The sequence below is a fragment of the Balaenoptera musculus genome, chromosome 19 (genome assembly GCF_009873245.2).
Source record: "Balaenoptera musculus isolate JJ_BM4_2016_0621 chromosome 19, mBalMus1.pri.v3, whole genome shotgun sequence".
Lineage (NCBI taxonomy): Eukaryota > Metazoa > Chordata > Mammalia > Artiodactyla > Balaenopteridae > Balaenoptera > Balaenoptera musculus.
In genome coordinates, this window is record NC_045803.1 from 4314063 (window position 1) to 4333247 (window position 19185).

The following is a 19185-nucleotide window of genomic DNA, read 5'->3' on the forward strand; positions in this document are numbered from 1 at the left end:
TCCCAGCCTCGCCCCCATCCGCCCACCCCCTTCACCATCGCCGGCTATTTCGGGCTTGACCCGTAAATAACACCCGCACCTGTTGCCGGCGCCTGTTGCCATAGGGATCCCGGGTATTTTAAGGAGACGAGGGGCGGGGAGAAGGACGGCTGCCCGGGGAGGAGGGGCTGGGGGCCAGGTCCCGACCCGCTGGAGACCGAAAGGACTTTTACTTCCTTAAGGGGCAAGGGCGGGAGCTGAGGGTCCCATCTCCCAGCTGGCGGGAGAGGGGGCAGGGCGGGGAACCAGGAGTTTTGGTCCGGAGCAGGCCTGGCTGGGAACCCGAACTGCTCGGTCCAGGGGAAGACGGGCAGGGAGGCAGGACTCCTGGGTCTGAGGGAGGGGGAGCTGGGGGCCCTCAACCCCTGGGTATGAGGGAGGAGAAAGCTGGGGCCGGGGGTCTTGGGTCCCTGAAAGAGAAGAAACTGGGGACTTTAACTCGTGAGACTGGAGGGAGGAGGGGCTGGAGGCCTGGACCCCTGGGTCTGAGGGAGGAGGGGCTGGGGGCCCGGACCCCTGGGTCTGAGGGGGGAGGGGCTGGGGGTCTGGACCCTGGGTCTGAGGGAGGAGGGGCTGGGGGCCCGGACCCCTGGGTCTGAGGGGGGAGGGGCAGGGGGCCTGGACCCCTGGGTCTGAGGAGGAGAAGACTGGGGCCCAAATCCCTTGCATCTTGAAGGATGGAAAGACAGAGTCCCGGGCTGGGGTCCTCCGCTCCCCAGGAGGTAGAAAGGGCCGGCCTCAGGGAGAAGCTGGTGTCAGGGGCGTGGGAACCAGAGCCACAGTCCTCTGCATCGAGTTTATTAGACGGGGCACCCCCGGGGGACCTTCCATGCAGTTTCAGCTCCCCCAGGGACAGGAACGGGGACAGCCGTGTGGAATGGCAGCAGGGCCTGATCTTTACCCTTCACTCCCTCCCTCAGCCCCTCTGCGATGGCCCAGGGGGGGACCCACCTTTCACCAACTCCTTTGCCCATGGTTGACTGCTCCAGCTGGCCCGGTGCATCCTAACCTCTCTGTCCGCCGGGCGTCCTGTGCTGCTTCCGTTGGAGCATGCATTGCCCTGGGATGTGATTGTGATCGTGTACATCTGTCTCTGGCTCTCCCATCAGCCTCTGGCAGGGCTCAGGTGTAAGAGAACCCCATCTCATCGTCCTCAGCACCACCCAGCCCAAAAGGCGTACACAGGAGGCCTTAGGAAGTGTGCGTAGGTGATCTGCATGAATGAATGAATGGGCAAATGGATGGATGGATGAAGGGAGATGGTGACACACAGACATCCCCTCCCAAGCTAGGGAAGGACCCCCCCTTCAGAGCACACCTCCCTCTGCATTCTGATTGGCCGCACTGCCTGTCTTCGGATCTGAGTTTCCAGCTCTGAGATTGCAAGGCCTGGTGCCTGGAAGGCCTCAGGGACTATTTCTTAAATGAATGAGTGAAACCTGTTCTTTCCTTCACCTCGCTGGGTATTCCCAGGCCTTGGCAGGACTCAGGGGAATCTGAGAAAGCGCCTGGTGCTGGCAGCAACGTGAGATGGGAATGGGGCTGGGTGACACCCACCAGCGTCTCCATTCTGAGACATCAGACACCTCCCTGCAGTACCTCTGCCCTGCCTCCTGAACCCATCTTCCCCTCCCGGCCCTGGGCCTCCCCATCTTCCTCAATCTTGCCTGCTGTAATGGCTCTCTCTCCTCTCGGGGGTTATTTTTCTTTCTTCCATCTCCCCGTCTGCCAGCCTCCCTTTCTCTCCTTTCACAGAAAGGGTATGAACTTTCTTGGGTGGGAAAGTTCTTCTCACTTTCATACCAAAAGGATGGCTTGGCCTCCCTTTCCCTCCACCTCCCCTCCCACAATCTCTTCCTTCCACTCACTCAAGCAAAACTCCAGTCCCTACCGCTGCACGGCGATGACCTCGTGTCAGGGTCATGTTATCTAACCCGTGGCTACTTTGCTGGTTCCCACGGATCCTTTTCTGGTTCTCAGCACTGGCCTCTGCCTACTTCATGGTCACTCCTTGCCCCCTTAACTACATCTTCCTCCCCGTCCCCCACCATGCAGATGCCCCCGAGTCTCTGGCCGGGTTCTTTCTCTGTCGTCCACACTCATCTCCTAGGTCACCTCATCCAGTCCTGAGACTTTAAATATGCTGTCTCCTATATGCGGATATTTCCAAAACTTACATTTCCAACCACGACCTCTCCCCAAAGCTCCAGTCTCACATATCCAACTGGCTACCTGATACCCCATCTTGGGTTTCTCACAGGCCTCTAACTTGTCATGGCCCAAGGAGGATGCTTGACTCCTCCCACCTGATCCCTTCCCCTGGTGACCCTTTTCCAGGCAACACACAGCAGCACCACCCAACTTCACACAGTTAAGAGAGTTTTTCTCTTCTCTCTCTTCGGTTTTTCTTTCCCTCCTCTGTTACATCCAGTTCGCCACCACCACGGGCTTTGCCTCCAAAATCCCATTTCCTGTTCTTCCATTTTTCTCCACCCTCACCAGTTCCACATTGGTCCAGGCCACCATCAGCCTCAACTAGCCAGGGACGACAGCCTCTTAACTCCTTACTTCCACCTTCACTCCTAAATCTATTCTCAGCACAGCGACGCGGTTCTGTTATTTTGTTTTGTTTTTATAAATAAAAATAGGAGCATGTCATTCCTATGCCCATCCCACTGAGTCTAGAATAAAATTCCAACTTCTTCCCAGGGCTACAAGCCCCCACGTGACGGGCCCCCAGCGCACGCTTCTGACCTCACCCCAATTTTCTCATCCTTGTTCACCTGCTTGCCATGGGGCCTCCTCAATAATCGGCGACTCCTCAGGGCTTCTGTGCTGTCTCTGCTTGGCCAGAATGCTTGTCGAGTGCCTTTACTTCTCACAACCCACTGCTGTTACTGCTGCAGTGGGTTCTTCCTGAGGCTCCTCCCCTAAAGTCGCCACATCATGCTTTGCTTTCCCCCCACCCCATCCCCACCTGGGCTGTGTGGCTGGCGGGATCTCAGTTACCCCCACCAGGGATTGAACCTGGCCATGGCAGTGAAAGCCCGGAATCCTAACCACCTTCCTGCTACCAGGGAACTCTCTTTCCTGCTTCATTTCAAAAACACTTCTCTGCAACTGAAATTCTTATTGTTTATTGTTCGTCTCTCCTGTGAGTTCCAGGAGAGCAAAACCTTGGCTATCTGTTCCATACCACATTCCTTGCACCTAGACTGGTCTAGAACAGGTTGGGACTCAATAACTTTCTTGAATACTGAAAACAAACAAACAAAAGAAATAGATGGATCCTATACCCTGTGCGTGCTTCTGAGTCTCCACGTTTCTTTCTGGGCACATCTCTGCATTTCTCTCTGCAGCTTTACCCCTCCATTTCTGTGTATATATATATATTTTTTTGCATCTCTGAGACTTCTCTGTTTTGACTTGTGTATCTTGGTGGCAGTCTCTCTCCTGTCCGTTTTCCTCTCCTTTCTGGATCACCTTCCTGTGTCTTTGACCTTTTCCTTTGTCCCTGTGACTCACCTAGTTTTGGTCTCCGTTGCTCTCATCCTTCCTCCCCCGCCTTCCCTCCTTCCCACCGCTCTCCCTTCTGCCCATCCTCCACCGCTTTCTTGCTTTATGTTTGGCCTTTGGACTCTAGAATCCACTACCCCCTAGCCAGCTCTGGCCCCGTCTCCCACCAAATTTGTCTCTCCCGGTCCTTCTCTCCATTTATCATCCCTACACTAAGTTCCCCTCTGTCCCGCTAGTTGTATTCCTTTTCCTCTGTTTCCCAGCATCTCTTTCCAACATGGCCCCCATGGAATCCCTCCCGGGTCCCCTGCCCTCCAGTCTTCTAGGCCATCACAAGGCCTGGCAGATGGGGGGCCTTGGGAAATATTTGCTGAGCAAATGAAGGGAAACCCACTAAGCACTGTCCCTTCTGTGTCCTCAGTGGCCTTCAAATCCATTCCCCCCATCCCTCCACCCCCAGAGCTCTTTCCCAGCTCAAGTACCATCCTCTCTCATCTACCCCCCCCAGCACTGGCCTCCTGTCGAGCCCTTTCCCACGTCCCAGGCGTCTCCTTCTGACACCCACGTCTGACCCTGCTCTTCACCTGCTGCAAACTCTCCCGTGTCTCCTGCTACCCTCAGAATAAAGTCCAAACTCCTCAGCCTGGAACCCTAGCATCCTTAGACTCTGGCTTCTAGCTGCTTCTCTGGTCTTATCTCCCACCCCTACCCTGACCTTCTGCATCCCCAAAGGATGAGCCCTGTCCCCAATACATCATGCTCTTATATCCCCCCCAAGCCGACTCGAGTTGTTTTTTTTCCCATGAAAGCTTTCCTCACCCCCTTCATCACTCATCCTTTTGAAACCCAGCCTGGGTCTAATGTTCTCCAGGAAGTTTCCCCAAGTACTACCCACTCTTGGCAGTTGGTCACTCTGTCTCTTCTTCTCTGGTCAAGCTGCCCATCCTGGTCCCTGTTACAGCACCGACTGCCCTGCCTGGAGTTCTGTTTTTGACTCCTCCTTGAGAGCACCAGTGGGGATCCTGATACCAATACACTACCTGGTACGTTAGCAGATGCTCAAAAACGTCAAGGAGTGAATGGCTGAATTAATGGATGAGTGAAACATGAATCTCTAAGTCCTAGTGTTTCTCCTGCACACCAGACACCATGCCTATGCTTCAGTATTTGTGTGATTATCTGCTCCCTCCCACGAGTGAGAGTTTGGAGGGCCAGTGCCTGTGTTTGATGCTGTATTTCAGCATGTCTCTGCCTCTCACTCTCATCTCTGAGTTCCTTCCTCCCTTTCTGTACCATTCATGTTATGATCCTGTTTAAAGCCATTCCATGTCTCCCCACTGCCCTCAAATTAAATCTAAACTCTTGACCTGACCTACAAGTCCCTGGGCAGTCTGGCCCTGCCTTCATCTCCAGCCTCATCTTGTTCCATCTGCATGTGGCTCACTACGTACATGTTAGCCTTCTCTGGAAGCTCTTCCTGCCCCAGGGCCTTTGCATATGCTGTTCTCTGGCTAAGACACTTCCCTCCAGCTTCACCTGGCTGGCTTCTTGTCATCCTTTTGTGTTAGCTAAAATATCCCTTCCTTTTAAACTGGGTTAAGCCTCCCTGCAGGAGCATTTTGTAGCATTTCAGATTTCTCCTTTGCCCTAATTGTAACTTACTGTGGTGTATGCATTTCTTGGATTAACGTCTGTCTCATGCACAAGGTGTAAACTCTATGAGGATGTTGGGGACCCTATCTGACTTCCCTCCTTCTGTAGGCTCAGCATTCGGCACAATGCCTGGCACTTAAGTACACAAATAAATTGCTGGTAATGAATGATCAAGTCTGTCTCTGGGACTGTTTACGTTCCCTCCCCAGAGCCATCCTGGTACATAGCAGGTGCTTTTAAAACCCTTGTGGAAGGATGAATGAAGAAGTGAACGAATGCCCACGTCTGTCCCTTGTCACTTCGCCTTTCTGCATCCCTTCTTTTATCTTTCTGTCTCTTTACATAAAGCATATATATAGTCTGCAGGTATAACTATATAGTCGTGTGTTATGGGTCCCTCTCCAGGAGTTGGGCTGGGCTGGGAGTCCCTCCCCCGTGCCCCGCCCCCACATGCACACAGCAAAACATTAAAAAGAAAACATCTCAAAACTGCAGAAAACACCACAGCCCTCCCCCCTCCCCCCCCACAAAAAATAAATAAATAAAACACGACGCTCCCTCCCAACGGCCCCCTCCCTTCCCTTCCCCCTCCCTCAGGGTCCCTGATTCGGAGGGTGGCGGGCGCTCCCCCACGCCCGAGAGGTGGGGAGGGGGCGCGGGGGAGCACCAAGCAGTCTCCAGCGCGCTCACGGGGAAGGAGGGGGGCGCCCCCGACCCCCGGCAGCCTCGTTGCACGCGCGCCCGCGCACGCGCCCCGGACACGCCCCCCTCGGCGCCCCCCGTCGCGCCCCTACACGGGCGTGGTTTTCCTGTTGAGCGTGTTGCCGTTGGAGGCGGCGGCCTCCTTGGCCAGGGTCCCGGGGGCTGGCGCGGCGGGCGCGGGCGCGGCGGGCGCAGGCGCGGCGGGCGGCCCGGTGACCGTGACCGTGACGCCGCCGCCCGCCTCCTTGGGGAAGGCGTTGTGCAGCGTGAGGAAGCCGGACGCCCCCCCGCGGTCCCGCTCGGCGCCCGCCCCGCCGCCGCCGCCGCCGCCGCCCCCCGCGCCCCCCGCCGCGCCGCCGTACGCCCCGCCGCCGGCACCGGCGCTAGCCAGCCCCGCGGCCACGCTGCCCTTGGACGGGTCGCGGCTGAGCGTGTACATGGAGATGTCCGTGGAGGCGAAGCCCGGGCCCCCGGCGCCGCCGGGAGACGCGTCCCGCGACGGCGACGGCTCGCTGGAGCGGGAGCTAGAGCGGGAGCGGCGGCGGTAGCGGAAGCGGTAACTGGGCAGACGGAGGATGGCCGAGGGGCCGCTCCCGCCACTGCCGCCCGCGCCCCCGCCGGCCTTGAGCAGGTCCGAGCGAGACTGGCAGTGCGCCTCGCGGCTGCGCTCGATGTAGATGTTGACGGCCAGCACGCCGATCACCTCGGCCAGGATGAACGACAGCCCGCCGAAGTAGAAGGACCAGCCGTACGAGTAATGGTTCTTCTTCTCCTCGTCCCGCTTCGGGCCCGGCTCGCCCGCGTTGGCCGAGATGTACACGATCACGCCGATGATGTTGCTCAGGCCTGGGCGGGGACGGTCAGACGGGAGCCTCGAGGCCACCCCTGGCCCCGCCCCCGCCCACGGCCCGTCCCCGCCGGCCCAGGCCCTGTCCCGCTCTGGTCTGAGCTCCACCCCCGATGGTCTAGGCCCCGCCCCAGATGGTCCAGACCGCCCCGCCCACTGGCCAGCCCAGGCCCCGCGCCATGTTGGCCTAAGCTCCACCCTCAGATGGTCCAAGCCCCTTCCCAGATGGTCTAAATTTCTTCCCAGGTGGCCCAGGCCCCGCCCCGAAGGGCCCCAAATCCTGCTTCGGATGGTCCACCATCCCCAGCTAATTCAGGTCCTACTCTGTTGGTCGAAAGCCCACCCTGGTTGGTCTAAACTCCGTCCCAGTTGGTCCAGGGCCCACCCCAGAAGGTTTAGGATCACCCTTAATGGTCCAGATCCCTCCGGGATGGCCCAAGCCCTGCCCCAGATGGTCTAAACTCCTCCCCAGATGGTCCAGGCCCTTCCCTCGCTGGCCTAAACTCTGCCCTTGATAAGATGACCCTGGCTGGGGTTTCCTGGCCCTACCCTGATTGGTCTAACTCCACTCTTAACTTTATAAATCTTGGTGTTCCCTAGGCCTCACCCTCTTCTCGTTTAATTAATGAGGTAATCCCGCTCTGACTCTCTAGGCCCTGACTCTGGCTGATCTGAAGTCGTTCATGATTATCATCTATTCTAGGCCTTCCCCATGCTACTCTTACTAAAGCAGGTCTCCCGTCTACTCTAAGCCCCGCCTCCAGCTTGCTAAACCCCGCCCCCTGAGGATCGCGGTCAGGCTCCTCCCCCGTCCCAGGTGTAGTTAGCCCGGTCTTTCAAATCCTCCAAGCCCCACCCCCTGCAGATCTTGATCCATCCCCAAAGCATCCCCTGCTGTTTATGCTAAATCCTGCCCCTTCTCCTCTGGATTCCATCCTTTCAGAAAGGCTCTGACTCCTCGAATTTCCCAATACTACTCACTTCGAGTAGAAAGGGCGTCTCGCCCCTTAATGCCCTGCCTCACTACCGAGTTGGTCTGGATGCTTTCGCAGGACCAGACCCTTTTTGGGTACACCGGAGCCCACGAGGCCCCGCCCCCTAGAGCAGGCTCCTCCCCATCTGAATCCAAATCACTTTCTCCCTCTCAGGTCTGTCATTTCTGTCTTCAAGACGGCAATTCAGCCTCAAGGCCCCACCCCCTCTCCCAAGCTCCTCCCCTTCCGTCTCCTGGACCGCGAGCTTTGGAATCTAAACTCCTGGCATCCCGGATTACGCAGTAGACAGACACCTGTCTGTGCTGGGTTCACTCGCCCAGAAGACTACCATAAAGCGACACCTACCTCGCCCAGCGGGTGGCGATGGAGCTTGGGAAGAGCCTAGGAAGGCTCCGGGCCCCAGGGAGCGCCCGGGCAGGGTAGCTGTGCAGGCGCGCGCGCGCGCGCACACACACGTGCGCGCTCGCAGGTGGGCCGCCCCCTCCCTCTGCCTCTCACCTGCTGCCACGAACAGGATCCCTGCTCCCAGAATGATGTTCCTCTTGGACTTGTAGACCCGGGAGGCCGCCACGCACACGCCCCCGAGCAGCAGCAGGATGGCGCTGAGGATGGGGAAGATGCTGGAGGCCCGGACGACTCCTGAAGAAAGGAGAGTATGGGGAGAGAGGTGGGGTGGGAACCAGGGCGTCAGACACGGCCGCCTGTCCCCCCGGCGCCCCGCGCCTCCTGCTACCTCCGTCTCCGCTTCTCTCTCGCTGGTTCTACAATTCTCCTTCTCTGCCTGGTTGTTTTCTGTTATTGTCTCACTTTCTCTCCTCTTTAAAATTTCTCTCTTTCTCGATCTGATTGCCTCTCTCTTTTTCTGTGTCTTTTTCTTCCTCTATTTTTCTCTCTCCTGGCATATTTTTCTTCCCTTTTATTTCTCTAATCACTCTCCCTCTCTCTTTTTTTCCCCCTCGGAACTTTTCTATTTCTCTGTGGACCCTCTCCCTCTCTTTTTCCTTCTCGCACGCTCTTTCCCTTCCTCTCTTCTGCGCATTTTTTCCTTCCTCCAGATCTTCCTATCAAATCTCTAAATACCTCTCTCCCTCCCACCCACCCCCCCTTCTGCCTGGCTGCATCTGTAGCTCTGGGTTTCTCTTCTCTTACTTTCTCCCTTCTCTCTCTCTCTCCCCCTCTCTCTACAGTCCTTTCCATCGTCTCCCAAACCCTAGGCAACCAGATCGTGCGATTTCTGAGCCCGGTTGAGGCCGCAGCCAATCATAACTCTGGATTTGCCGCGTTCTTGGGGTAGCTACCAATCCCACCACAGGCTTCTCGAGCCAGCTCCCTAGAATGGCCCGTCCGCGCCGTCCGCGCCGCAGATTGCCTCAGGGCCCCAGGGCGCAGTGCTCAGTCCCAACCCAGAGAGTCACTGCACTGAGTTGCCTCGAGTACCCAGGCCATCACGACGGCCAATCAGCTCCCGGGATCCCTTCTCAGCCCGCCCCAAGGTGAGAGGAGGGGGCGGGAGAGAGACCACTGAGCCAATCGGTGACCAGACGATCTCAGTATCTGGGCTTAGATTGGCTGACAGGTTCATCTCTGCGTGTGGTTCTAAGTGCCGGAGCACAGCCCCCTCTCCCCTCGCACTTGCCCAAGCCCGGCAGCCCCCCGACTCTGTCCCCGACCCCCACGTACGCAGCAGATACTCCGCGCTGTCATGGTCGTAGTCCGTGTCCTCCGGGAAATGGTTGATCTTCACGCAGACGCCTCTTTTCAACCCTGGAGGGGAATGGGGGTGATAGTCGTGGGCACTTAAGAGTGGGGGAACCCCGGGTGAGGAAAGACCCTCCCCTTCCTCAAACCCCTTCTGATTGGGAGACAGGAAGTGCTGGCTCCTGAGCCTGTCTGTGCACCTGGGACAAACTTTCAACCTCCCGGGCCTCAGTTTCCCTACCAGTTAAAAAAAGAAAAAAGGAAAAGGGAGGGAGGGAGGGAGGGAGGGAGGAAGGAAGGAAGGAAGGAAATCATCCAACACTCACTAAAAGGCCGCAAGAACTTTTGCCCTGTAACCTGTACGGGGACAGTCTCTCTGGCCTCTGTTTCCACCTCTGTAAGAAAGAAGGCGTTGGTTTCAGCCATGTCGTCACCCTTCAACTCAAAATCGGTTGAAAATGCGTGGGAAAACGAAGAGGCGGCAGAGGGCGAGGAGGACTACACTTCCCATGAGGCCCTATGAAGTCTTCGAGTCCAATTGTGAGGAGAGAGGAGCCCCAGTGGATCACTGGGGTTGTAGTCTCTTCAATCCTCCATATGGGAGAGGGATTCCCCAGCTCTCTGCGCACTGCACCTGGGGTCCTCTGGGAGGAGATGCAGAGGTCGGAGCTAGCAGAGGCACGCTAGGGGTGCAGTATGCCTCCAGGGGTCCTGCAGTCTCAGCCCCTTCCTCCCCCCCAGAACCCACATCCTTACACAGCTGCAGGCCGATGTATAAATAAATATAAATTTAAATACATTTTGTTTCCTCAATTCTCCAGGCTCCTTCCAACCTCCAGGCCACTGCCCAATGCTGCAGAACATTCTCACATTCTTCACTGGCGAAAAACTTACCCTTGCAAGCGAGCAGCGCATGGGACACCGGCTTGAGGAAGCTTTCGCTCACACACACACACACCTCCCACCCATTCTGGGGTGTAGCAGCTCCCTGCACTACCACCTTTTTAGCATGCATTGGTTTGATTTATGATCTTCTTCCTCAGCACGCTAGGAGTTCCTGCAGGGGGAGGGCATGGGGTCTGATTCCTCCGTGTGTCCCTAGCATTGCCTGGCACAAAGGAGGCCTCAAGAAATGAGTGTTGAAAGAATTAAATTATGAATGAATATAAGGATGACAGAAGGGGAGATTCGAGGCAAAAGATGACATGGAAAGATGGGGGTAAAGGAAAAGATTGGAAAGAAGGACTATAAGGCAGTGAATAATTCCACTAAGAGCTACCATTTGTTAAGTGCTTCCTAGGTGGATTAACTCATCCGGAGCTCACAGGAGATCCACGAAATAGATGAAATAGTTAATTTTATTGGTGTCTTGCAGTGACCAAACATTGAGAATTGGAGTCACACTGCTTGATAATGAAGCCTGAATCCATCATGTCCTTATTCTGTGACCTTGTTGGCCTTACTTGGGCCAATTTGCTTCAATCTCTTTTCCTATAACAAGGGGCTACTAGGACCTACCTCACTGGGTTGTTGTGAGGGTTGAATCCAGGTATAGAGATTTAGCACTTTGCCTGGAACACAATTAACTGTTTAGCTGATACCACGCCATATACCCATTGTCCAGATGAGGAAGCAGAGGCATAACAAGGGTTCGTCAATTCACAGCTGATGGGTGGTGGAAGCAGAATTCAAACACACAGCAGTTTGCCTCTACTGGAATGTAAGCTTATAGGCTATTCACCACTCTTCAACATCTAGAGCAATGCCTAACACATAGTAAGTGCTTAATAAATATTTTTATGTATGAATGATTGAATGGGCAACAAGCACATGAAAAGATGCTGCATATCAATAATCATTAGGGAAATGCAAATCAAAACAACAGTGAAATACCCTCTCATGGATATGAGACACCATCCCATTAGGATGGCTACTATAAACAAGCAAACAAACAAAATAAAACAGAAAATAAGTGTTGGTGAGGATGTGGAGAAATTGGAACCCATGTGCACTGTTGGTGGGAATATAAAATAGTGCAGTCGCTATGGAAAATAGTATGGAGGTTCCTCAAAAAATTAAAATTACTATATGATCCAGCAAGTCCACTTCTGGGTATATACTCAAAAGAATTGAGAGCAAGGTCTCTAAGAAATATTTGTACATCCATTTTCGTGGCAGCATTATTCACAACAGCCAAAAGCAACCTAAATGTCCATCAACGCATGAACGGATAAACGAACTGTGGCATATACGTAGAATGGAACGTTATTCAGCCTTTAAAAGTAAGGGAATTCTGACACATGCTACAACCTGGATGAACCTTGAAGACATTATGCAAAGTGAAATAAGTCAGTCACAAAAATACAAATACTGTATGATTCCACTCATGTGAGATATCTAGAGTCATCAAATTCACAGAGACAGAAAGTACAATGATGAGTGCCAGGGGCTGGGAGCAGGGAAGAACGGGTACAGAGTTTCAGTTTTGAAAGATGAAAAGTTTTGGAGCTTGGGTACCCGATGTGAATCTACTTAACATTACTGAACTGTGCTTTTAAAAATGGTTAAGATGGGGCTTCCCTGGTGGCGCAGTGGTTGAGAGTCTGCCTGCCGGTGCAGGGGACACGGGTTCGGGCCCTGGTCTGGGAGGATCCCGCGTGCCGCGGAGCAGCTGGGCCCGTGGCCCGTGGGCCGCGGCTGCTGAGCCTTCGCGTCTGGAGCCTGTGCTCCCAACGGGGGAGGCCGCGATGGTGAGAGGCCCGCGCACCGCGATGAGGAGTGGCCCCCGCTTGCCGCAACCGGAGAGGGCCCTCGCACAGAAACGAAGACCCAACACAGCCAAAAATAAATTAAAAAAAAAAAAAAAAAAAAAAAAAAAAAAAAAGGTTAAGATGGTACATTTCACATTCTGTGCATTTTACTTAAAAAAAAAAAAAAGCCATTGAATGAATGAATGAAGATACACCTTTTGAGTGCAGACGTATACCCATCAGCACACCCAGTATGGTGCGGTAGGGGGGGTCAAGTTCTCTCCTTTCCTGAGTGGGATTATAGTACTTCTCTCAAAACGTGAATGATAATTCAGTGAGACTGAGCATGGAGAGACACGGCATGCACTCTCCACAGACTAGCCACGCTGGCAGTAATGATAATTAGTACTTACTGAGGGCTCACCACACACCAGGCACGGCTCCAAGCATTTGACAGGTAGGTATTAACACAGTACACATGACCAGCCCTTAGAAATACTAGGCAGTGATAGTATCCCTGCTTTACAGGTGAGGAAACCGAGGCATAGAGTTGAAGAAATTGCTCAGTTCTATAGATGGTGAATCATGGGGAGGAGACTCTGGGCCTCAAAGGGGAGCTTTTTTTTTTCTTTTTCTTTTTCTTTTTTTTTCTGGCCAAGCCATGCGGCTTGCGGGGGTCTTAGTTCCCCGACCAGGGATCAACCCCCCCTGCAGTGGAAGCGCAGAGTCCTAACCACTGGACCACCAGGGAAGTCCCAGAGGTGAGCATATTTATGGCAGTAGAGTGTAGTGGTTATGGTGGCCACGAGCATGGGCTTTGGAGTCACATTCTCGGGATTCGCCTGCCAGGGCTGCCACTTCCCAGCTGTGTGGCTTTGGGGATTTGAACACCCCTGAGCCTCGGCTTCCTCGTCTGGAAGATGAGGATGGTGATAGCGACCACATGCGGTATGTGAGCATTCAGTGACACACGAATGACAGAGTCAAGCGCAGAATGCACGGGGGTTATGCCGCATGCCTCTGCGTGTTATCCGACCGGCTGGGCCGGGAGCTCCTTAGGTGCAGGGATGGTGGTGACGCGTCTCTGAGTCTCCCCAGGGCCCGCCTAGCACAGACTCGGGCAGGCGGCGGTGGGGGGAGTGGGGAAGCGGGATGGGGGGCGGTGTGTAGGGGTGGGTGCTGCGGTGAGGACTAGGGCTCTGCCCCTCGTATGTTGGGTGGCCACGTGGCTGACTCACTTCCCCTTTCTGGCCTTCAGCTTCCTGCTCTGACAAACTCGGGTGGTAATAATACCTTCCCCCTGGAGCAACTGGGAGGATTCAGTGAGATAATAAGGCGTGCAGAGTGCTGAGCACAGGGGCTTTATATAGTCCGCTCGAATAAATTGGGCTGTGGGTCCAGATTCTGGAGGCTGAAGTTCCTGAGAAGGGAGCTAGACCCATACGGATCCCCCAGCCCTGGGGCTGGTTCTGGGGCACTTGAAATGTGGCAATTGAGACGGAGTGTGAGTGTAAAATAGGCACCAGATTTCAGATTTGGTATGAAGAAAAATGCATACTATTTCATTAATAATCGTCATATTGCTAACATGTTAAAATAATATTTTGGCTACGCTTGGTTAAATAAAATGTATTACTAACTTTTATATTAATGTATTATATTGTATAAATTGTATTTATTAAATTAGATTCATTGAACCTTCCCCTTGGTACTTGTTTTAATGCCACTGCTAGAAACATTTAAGTTATATAGACAGCTTGTGTGATGTTTCTATTGGGCAGTGCTGGTTGGGAGGCTGGGACTTCCGGGTTATCAAGGAGGGGAAACTCAGGGGTTGGTCATCTGAATTCATAATAATAAGAAGAAGAAGAACAGAATATAAACTACATAGTCTAGCCTTTAGCCTGTGCCTGCTGGCCTTTTGAATGCTTTACATGTAATAACTCATTGAATTTGCTCCACAGCCCTGTGGGTTAGGGGGTGTTATAATCCCCATTTCACCGATGATGGAAATAAAGCCACAGAGAAGTAGAATATATGGCTCAATGTCACCTTTCTGTGCATGGCAGACAGGAGGTAACCCTGTTACCAATCAGTCTTGTTCTAGAGTCTACGTCCCAATCACTACTTTCTACTGCACTTCTCAGAAAGACTTGGAGGGAGATGAGGATGGGACCTAAGAATTCCTGGGGACAGAGCGTCTTCAGGGGACAATGGCCCGGGGGGGGGAGGACCAGTTTCTACACCCCTGGATCCCCGATAGGATGGAGGCTAGTGGTTATATTGCCTTGACTCCTGGGAAACAGAAGAGACCTGGATTCAGATCCAGACTCTACTGCCTATTAGCTGTGTGACCTTGGGAAAGGTGCTTCCCTTCTCTGAGCCTTAAGCTTTCATTTCTAGGAGATGGGGGTAATAGTGGTACATGGTACACAGGGTTACTGTGAGCATCCAGTGACACATGAATGATGCCTATAATAACAATAAAGTCTACCTTCATTTACCCCCTGCTTAACACAATTCCTTTGGCTCCCAGGACCCACTTACCTCATTTTCCCCAAACCTCTGTGGTCACTCCTTTCTCAGCTCCCTTTGCTGGCTCTCCTCATCTCTCTGATCGTCTTTGAATACTGGACTAGCTCAGGCTTCAGCCCTTCAACTAATTTTTTGGTTTGTTTCTGTCTCTGCTCATCCATCCACATGCCATGACCCGCCCACCAGCCCAGACTCTCCCCTGAACTCTGACCTCATATATCATATCGCTAACATCCTAGATCAGGGGGTCAGCAAACTATGACCCACGGGCCGAACCCAGCCTGCCAAATCCAGCGAAGAATGGGTTTTACTTTTGTTTTTTTTTTTTAATGATTGAAAAACTGTCAGAGAAGACTATCTCGTGGTACGTGAAAATGATGTAAAATTCAAATGTCAGTGCCTGTAAAGGAAGTTTAATTGGAACCCAGCCACGCTCATCCACTCATGCATCATATCTGGCTGTTTTAAGGAGTAGCAGCAACAGAGATCGCACGCCCCACAAAGCCTAAGAAATTGACTGTATGGCACTTTGTGGGTCCTTTCCTATATTGACTCCTGTCCTACACAGTATCTCGAATAGGCACCCTCAATTTCTTTTTGTAATTTTTTTGGTAAAGGCACCTCAATTTAACATGTCCAAAACTGAGCTCGTGATAGCCCTCCTTATAATAAATTGGGTAAGAGAAAATAAAACAAATACGATAAAATACCAGCTGTTCCAGCAGATGAATCTCCCCCACCCCTACCCCACCACGTGCTCCGGTGCTCAGGCCACAGACTTGGAGCAGTGACTCTCAATTAGGGGCGATTTTATTCCTAGTCTGGAGACAGTTGACAATTTTGGTGTCCACACCGGTGGATGCTGCTGGTGTTTAAAAGGTAGAGCCCAGGGATGCTGATACACATCCTACAACACGCAGGACGCACCCCCCACCCCCAGCCCCACTGCCGCAACACGGAATTATCCATCCCCAAATGTCAGCAGCGCTGAGCTTGGGAAACCCTGCTTTCGAGACACCCCGACACTTCTCTCTCATATCCTAAAACTGCCCCATCAGCAATTCCTGCCCGCTGTAGCGGCAGAATATACTCGCAGTTCAAACCCAAACTCTACGGCTCCCACCCCAGATAAGCCACCTCCCATTCTCCCTCTTCCTTTCCTCCTAAATACTCAACACAGCAGCAAGAGCGATGTCCTTAGCCTTTAAGCCAGCTCCTGTCACTCCTCCACTCACGAACCCCTGATGCGGAAAGCAAATTACATTCCAGGACCTGGAAGTCCGTGTTATCGCCTTGACTGCACCTCCTACCACGTTCCTGCTCACCAGCTCTGCCTGGGCCACGCGGGCCTCCCCTGATGGTCAAACACAAGGCACATTCCCACTGCAGAGCCTGAGCAATGTTTCTACAGCCTGAAGCATTTCCTACCAGAAGCCACATGGCTCCATCTCTGGGTTCACTTAGCCCACCCCTCAGACGTCACCTGCTCAGTCTCCTTTATCTCCAATTTCTCCAGTTTCACACCCTTGCCCCTAACACTTCCCATCCCCTCCCTTGCTCATTTTCCTCCTTAGCACTCAGCTCTAACACCCTAGATGTTGTACTTACTTATCTCCCTTATTATCTGTCTCTCCTTCTAGAATATAAGACATATAAAAACAGGGATCTTTCATGTACACACTGCTATATTTAAAATGGGTAACCAACAAGGACCTACTGTATAGCACAGGGAACTCTGCTCAATGTTGTGTGGCAGCCTGGATGGGGGGGAGTTTGGGGGAGAATGGATACATGTATATATATGGCTGAGTCACTTTGCTGTGCACCTGAAACTATCACAACATTGTTAATTGGCTATACTCCAATATAAAATAAAAAGTTAAAAAAAAAAAAAACAGGTTTCTTTGTTGTTGGTTTTTTTCTCCTTCCACTGCTATAGCTCCAGAATCAAGAACAGTGCCTGGCACATAGTATAAGCTCAATAAATAGTGGTTGTTGAGGAGGGGATGAATACATGGAATGATTACTATTTGTTGTACACTGTCCAGCAGTGTATAATGAGAAACTGGGTGTCAAATTATAACATAATGAGGAAATTGGATGGGTGTGAGGCAATAGGGACCAGAGGTGACTGGAGAAAGGGAGACCCTCATGCCTGATCTGAGGAAGCAGCTGCTACTCGGATCCAGCCAACCGTGGCCACTGCAGGATACCGGCCCCATGTTGTCAGATCTTCCACTAGTTCAAAAGAAGCTGGAAATCGGATTTTCAATGTGCAATCTCCCTATTTTTAAATGTTGGCAACCGATTCAGATTTTGGTTTCAGTTTTAAACACTCCGCACATCAGACAAAGCATATCTGCAAATCCCATCCATCAGACCTGAGGTCTCTTGGCTCTTCCCCAGTCACAGCTGGGTGACCTTGGGCAAGTGGCTTAACGTCTCTGAGCCTCAGTTTCCTCATCCACAACAGGAGGGTGGTGCACTGCCCCCCCCCCGTAGGATTAAACGAGATAATAACATTCCTTGCTCATCAAGAGTGCCTAGCAAGGGACTTCCCTGGTGGCGCAGCAGTTAAGAGTCCGCCTGCCAATGCAGGGGATGCGGGTTCGAGCCCTGGTCCGGGAGGATTCCCACATGCCGCGGAGCAACTAAGCCCCTTCGCCACAGCTATTGAGCCTGCGCTCTAGAGCCCGTGAGCCAAAATTACTGAGCCCTCGTGCCACAACTACTGAAGCCCGCACTCCGCAACAAGAGAAGCCACCACAATGAGAAGCCCATGCACCGCAACCAAGAGTAGCCCTCGCTCGCTGCAACTAGAGAAAGCCCGCGCGCAGCAATGAAGACCCAACGCAGCCAAAAATTAAAAAAAAAAAAAAAAAAAAAAAAGAGTGCCCAGCAAAACGGAGGAGGAAAAGATGGGGAAAAGAGAGGGATAAAAAGAGAAGTGAAGGGATTTTGATCTTTTTGGCCCTGGAGGGGGAAATTGGGGACTGGCTGGTCCCACTCCTTCACGTTGCAGACGAGGGCCCTGAGGCTTGGGGAGGTGACCAGACAGCGATCACACAGGGGGCTAGATGCACAGGAGGACTGGAGCCCAGGTGTCCTGCGTCCCAGCCCATCACTTCCATGCTACGTGGAAAGAAATGGCAAAGCTGAGAGCAGGACAGAGGAGCTGCGGAGAGGAAGAGGCCGGGCGAGGGGAGATGGGAGGCCGAGGGAGCTAGCTGCGAGGGAGCCTGCGAGAAGGAGAGTAGGACCGAGCAAAGAACAAAGATGGAGATTAGAAGAGGCGGTGGCCTCAGCGTCAAGAAACAGGGTCTGGAAGGAGGAGGTCAAAGGGAGGATGAAGGGAGGGAAGATGAGGCAGAGCCATCTAAAGACCGCGGAGGACCAGGACTAGTGGGGGAGGCTGGGAGGACTGATGGGAGAGGCAAGCAGGACAAGACCTACCGGAGGACAAGCCACAGAGGGAAGAGGAGAGGGCCATGAGTTATGGGCAGTTAGGGCACGATGTTCTAGGAGAGAAACAGCCAAAGTGAGGCCACAGGGACGGAGGAGATGGGGAAGACGCTGTGACTGGGGCCATAGGAGGTAGGGGCGCTCAGAGCGCAGAGGTAGGACGTGGGGGAGAGGAGCTGCAAAGGGCAAGGAGGCGCGGGGTCGAGATCAAGGTGAGAGGGAAGCGGGGAGGAAAAGCAGAGGGTGCCAGGGCTGGAATCGAGGCAGAGGGAGCCCCTCGCGCAGGGAGGCCAGGCACCCACAGGGCTGAGAGGGAGGGAGGGAGGGAGGGGGCTTTCCCCACGGATGAGGGAAAGAGAAGATTAGGGGGGTCGCGAGCGGAGGGGGCGCAGGACGTGCCGAGTGACGGAGAGGCGTGAATGGGGAGGGTCGAGGCGAGGGGGGCGGGATTCAGAAGAGGGTCAGGACGCAGAGAAGAGTGGAAAGGACGGGAGGGGAGTGGCGGGGGGTGTGTGTGTGGGCAGGAGTGGCAAGAAGCAGCAGGAGGAGGCGGGAGACCCGCCGTGGGGACCGCAGGAAACCGGGAGATTTCCCAGGGAGGAAGCCCAGCCGGCCGCGGAGGGGACGAGCGGCGGGGCCGCAAATGGAGGCGCGCAAGGCCGAGGCCCCCTCCACCCTACCTTCCAGGCAGCAGATCCTCCAGAGGCCCGAGTGGGTGAGTCCGCCGGGGTCCTTCTTCTCCGAGGAGCCGCTGCCCCCGCGGTGGTGGGGCCCGTCGTCGCCAGCCGTGAGGTTAGTGGTGTTGCAGATGAAGGCGCGCGTGTAGAGCCAGTAGTCCGTGCTGATGGCGATGGTCATGAGGCCGAAGGCTGCGAAGGCGCCCACCGTGGTCAGCAACACCTGCACTCCCTTCTCGCACCAGAGGCCCCTCTCTTCGTTCCAGCGCTTCAGCGACTCCAGTTTGACCACGGGCAGCCGGGGGGCCGGG

The 19185-nt window shown here is 53.9% G+C and overlaps 1 protein-coding gene across 1 annotated transcript; it reads right to left on the reverse strand.

Moving 5' to 3' along the window:
- Positions 1–5998: 5998 nt before the first annotated feature.
- Positions 5999–19185, reverse strand: CACNG8 (calcium voltage-gated channel auxiliary subunit gamma 8). Its single transcript, XM_036832685.1, has 4 exons — positions 18878–19185; positions 9433–9516; positions 8251–8391; positions 5999–6756 (listed from the first exon to the last, which is right to left on the reverse strand). Exons 1-4 carry the CDS (start codon positions 19053–19055, stop codon positions 5999–6001), a joined length of 1161 nt encoding a protein of 386 aa, XP_036688580.1. The 5' UTR covers positions 19056–19185.

Bases quoted from the DNA above. Each gene is read 5' to 3' on its own strand.
- CACNG8 (XM_036832685.1), bottom strand. From the start codon at position 19,055: ATGACCATCGCCATCAGCACGGACTACTGGCTCTACACGCGCGCCTTC. The intron at 8,392-9,432 runs GTACGTGGGGGT...TCCTTTCTTCAG, and splicing joins CAGCGCGGAGTATCTGCTGC to GAGTCGTCCGGGCCTCCAGC. The intron at 6,757-8,250 runs GTGAGAGGCAGA...GTCCCCGCCCAG, and splicing joins GATCCTGTTCGTGGCAGCAG to GCCTGAGCAACATCATCGGC.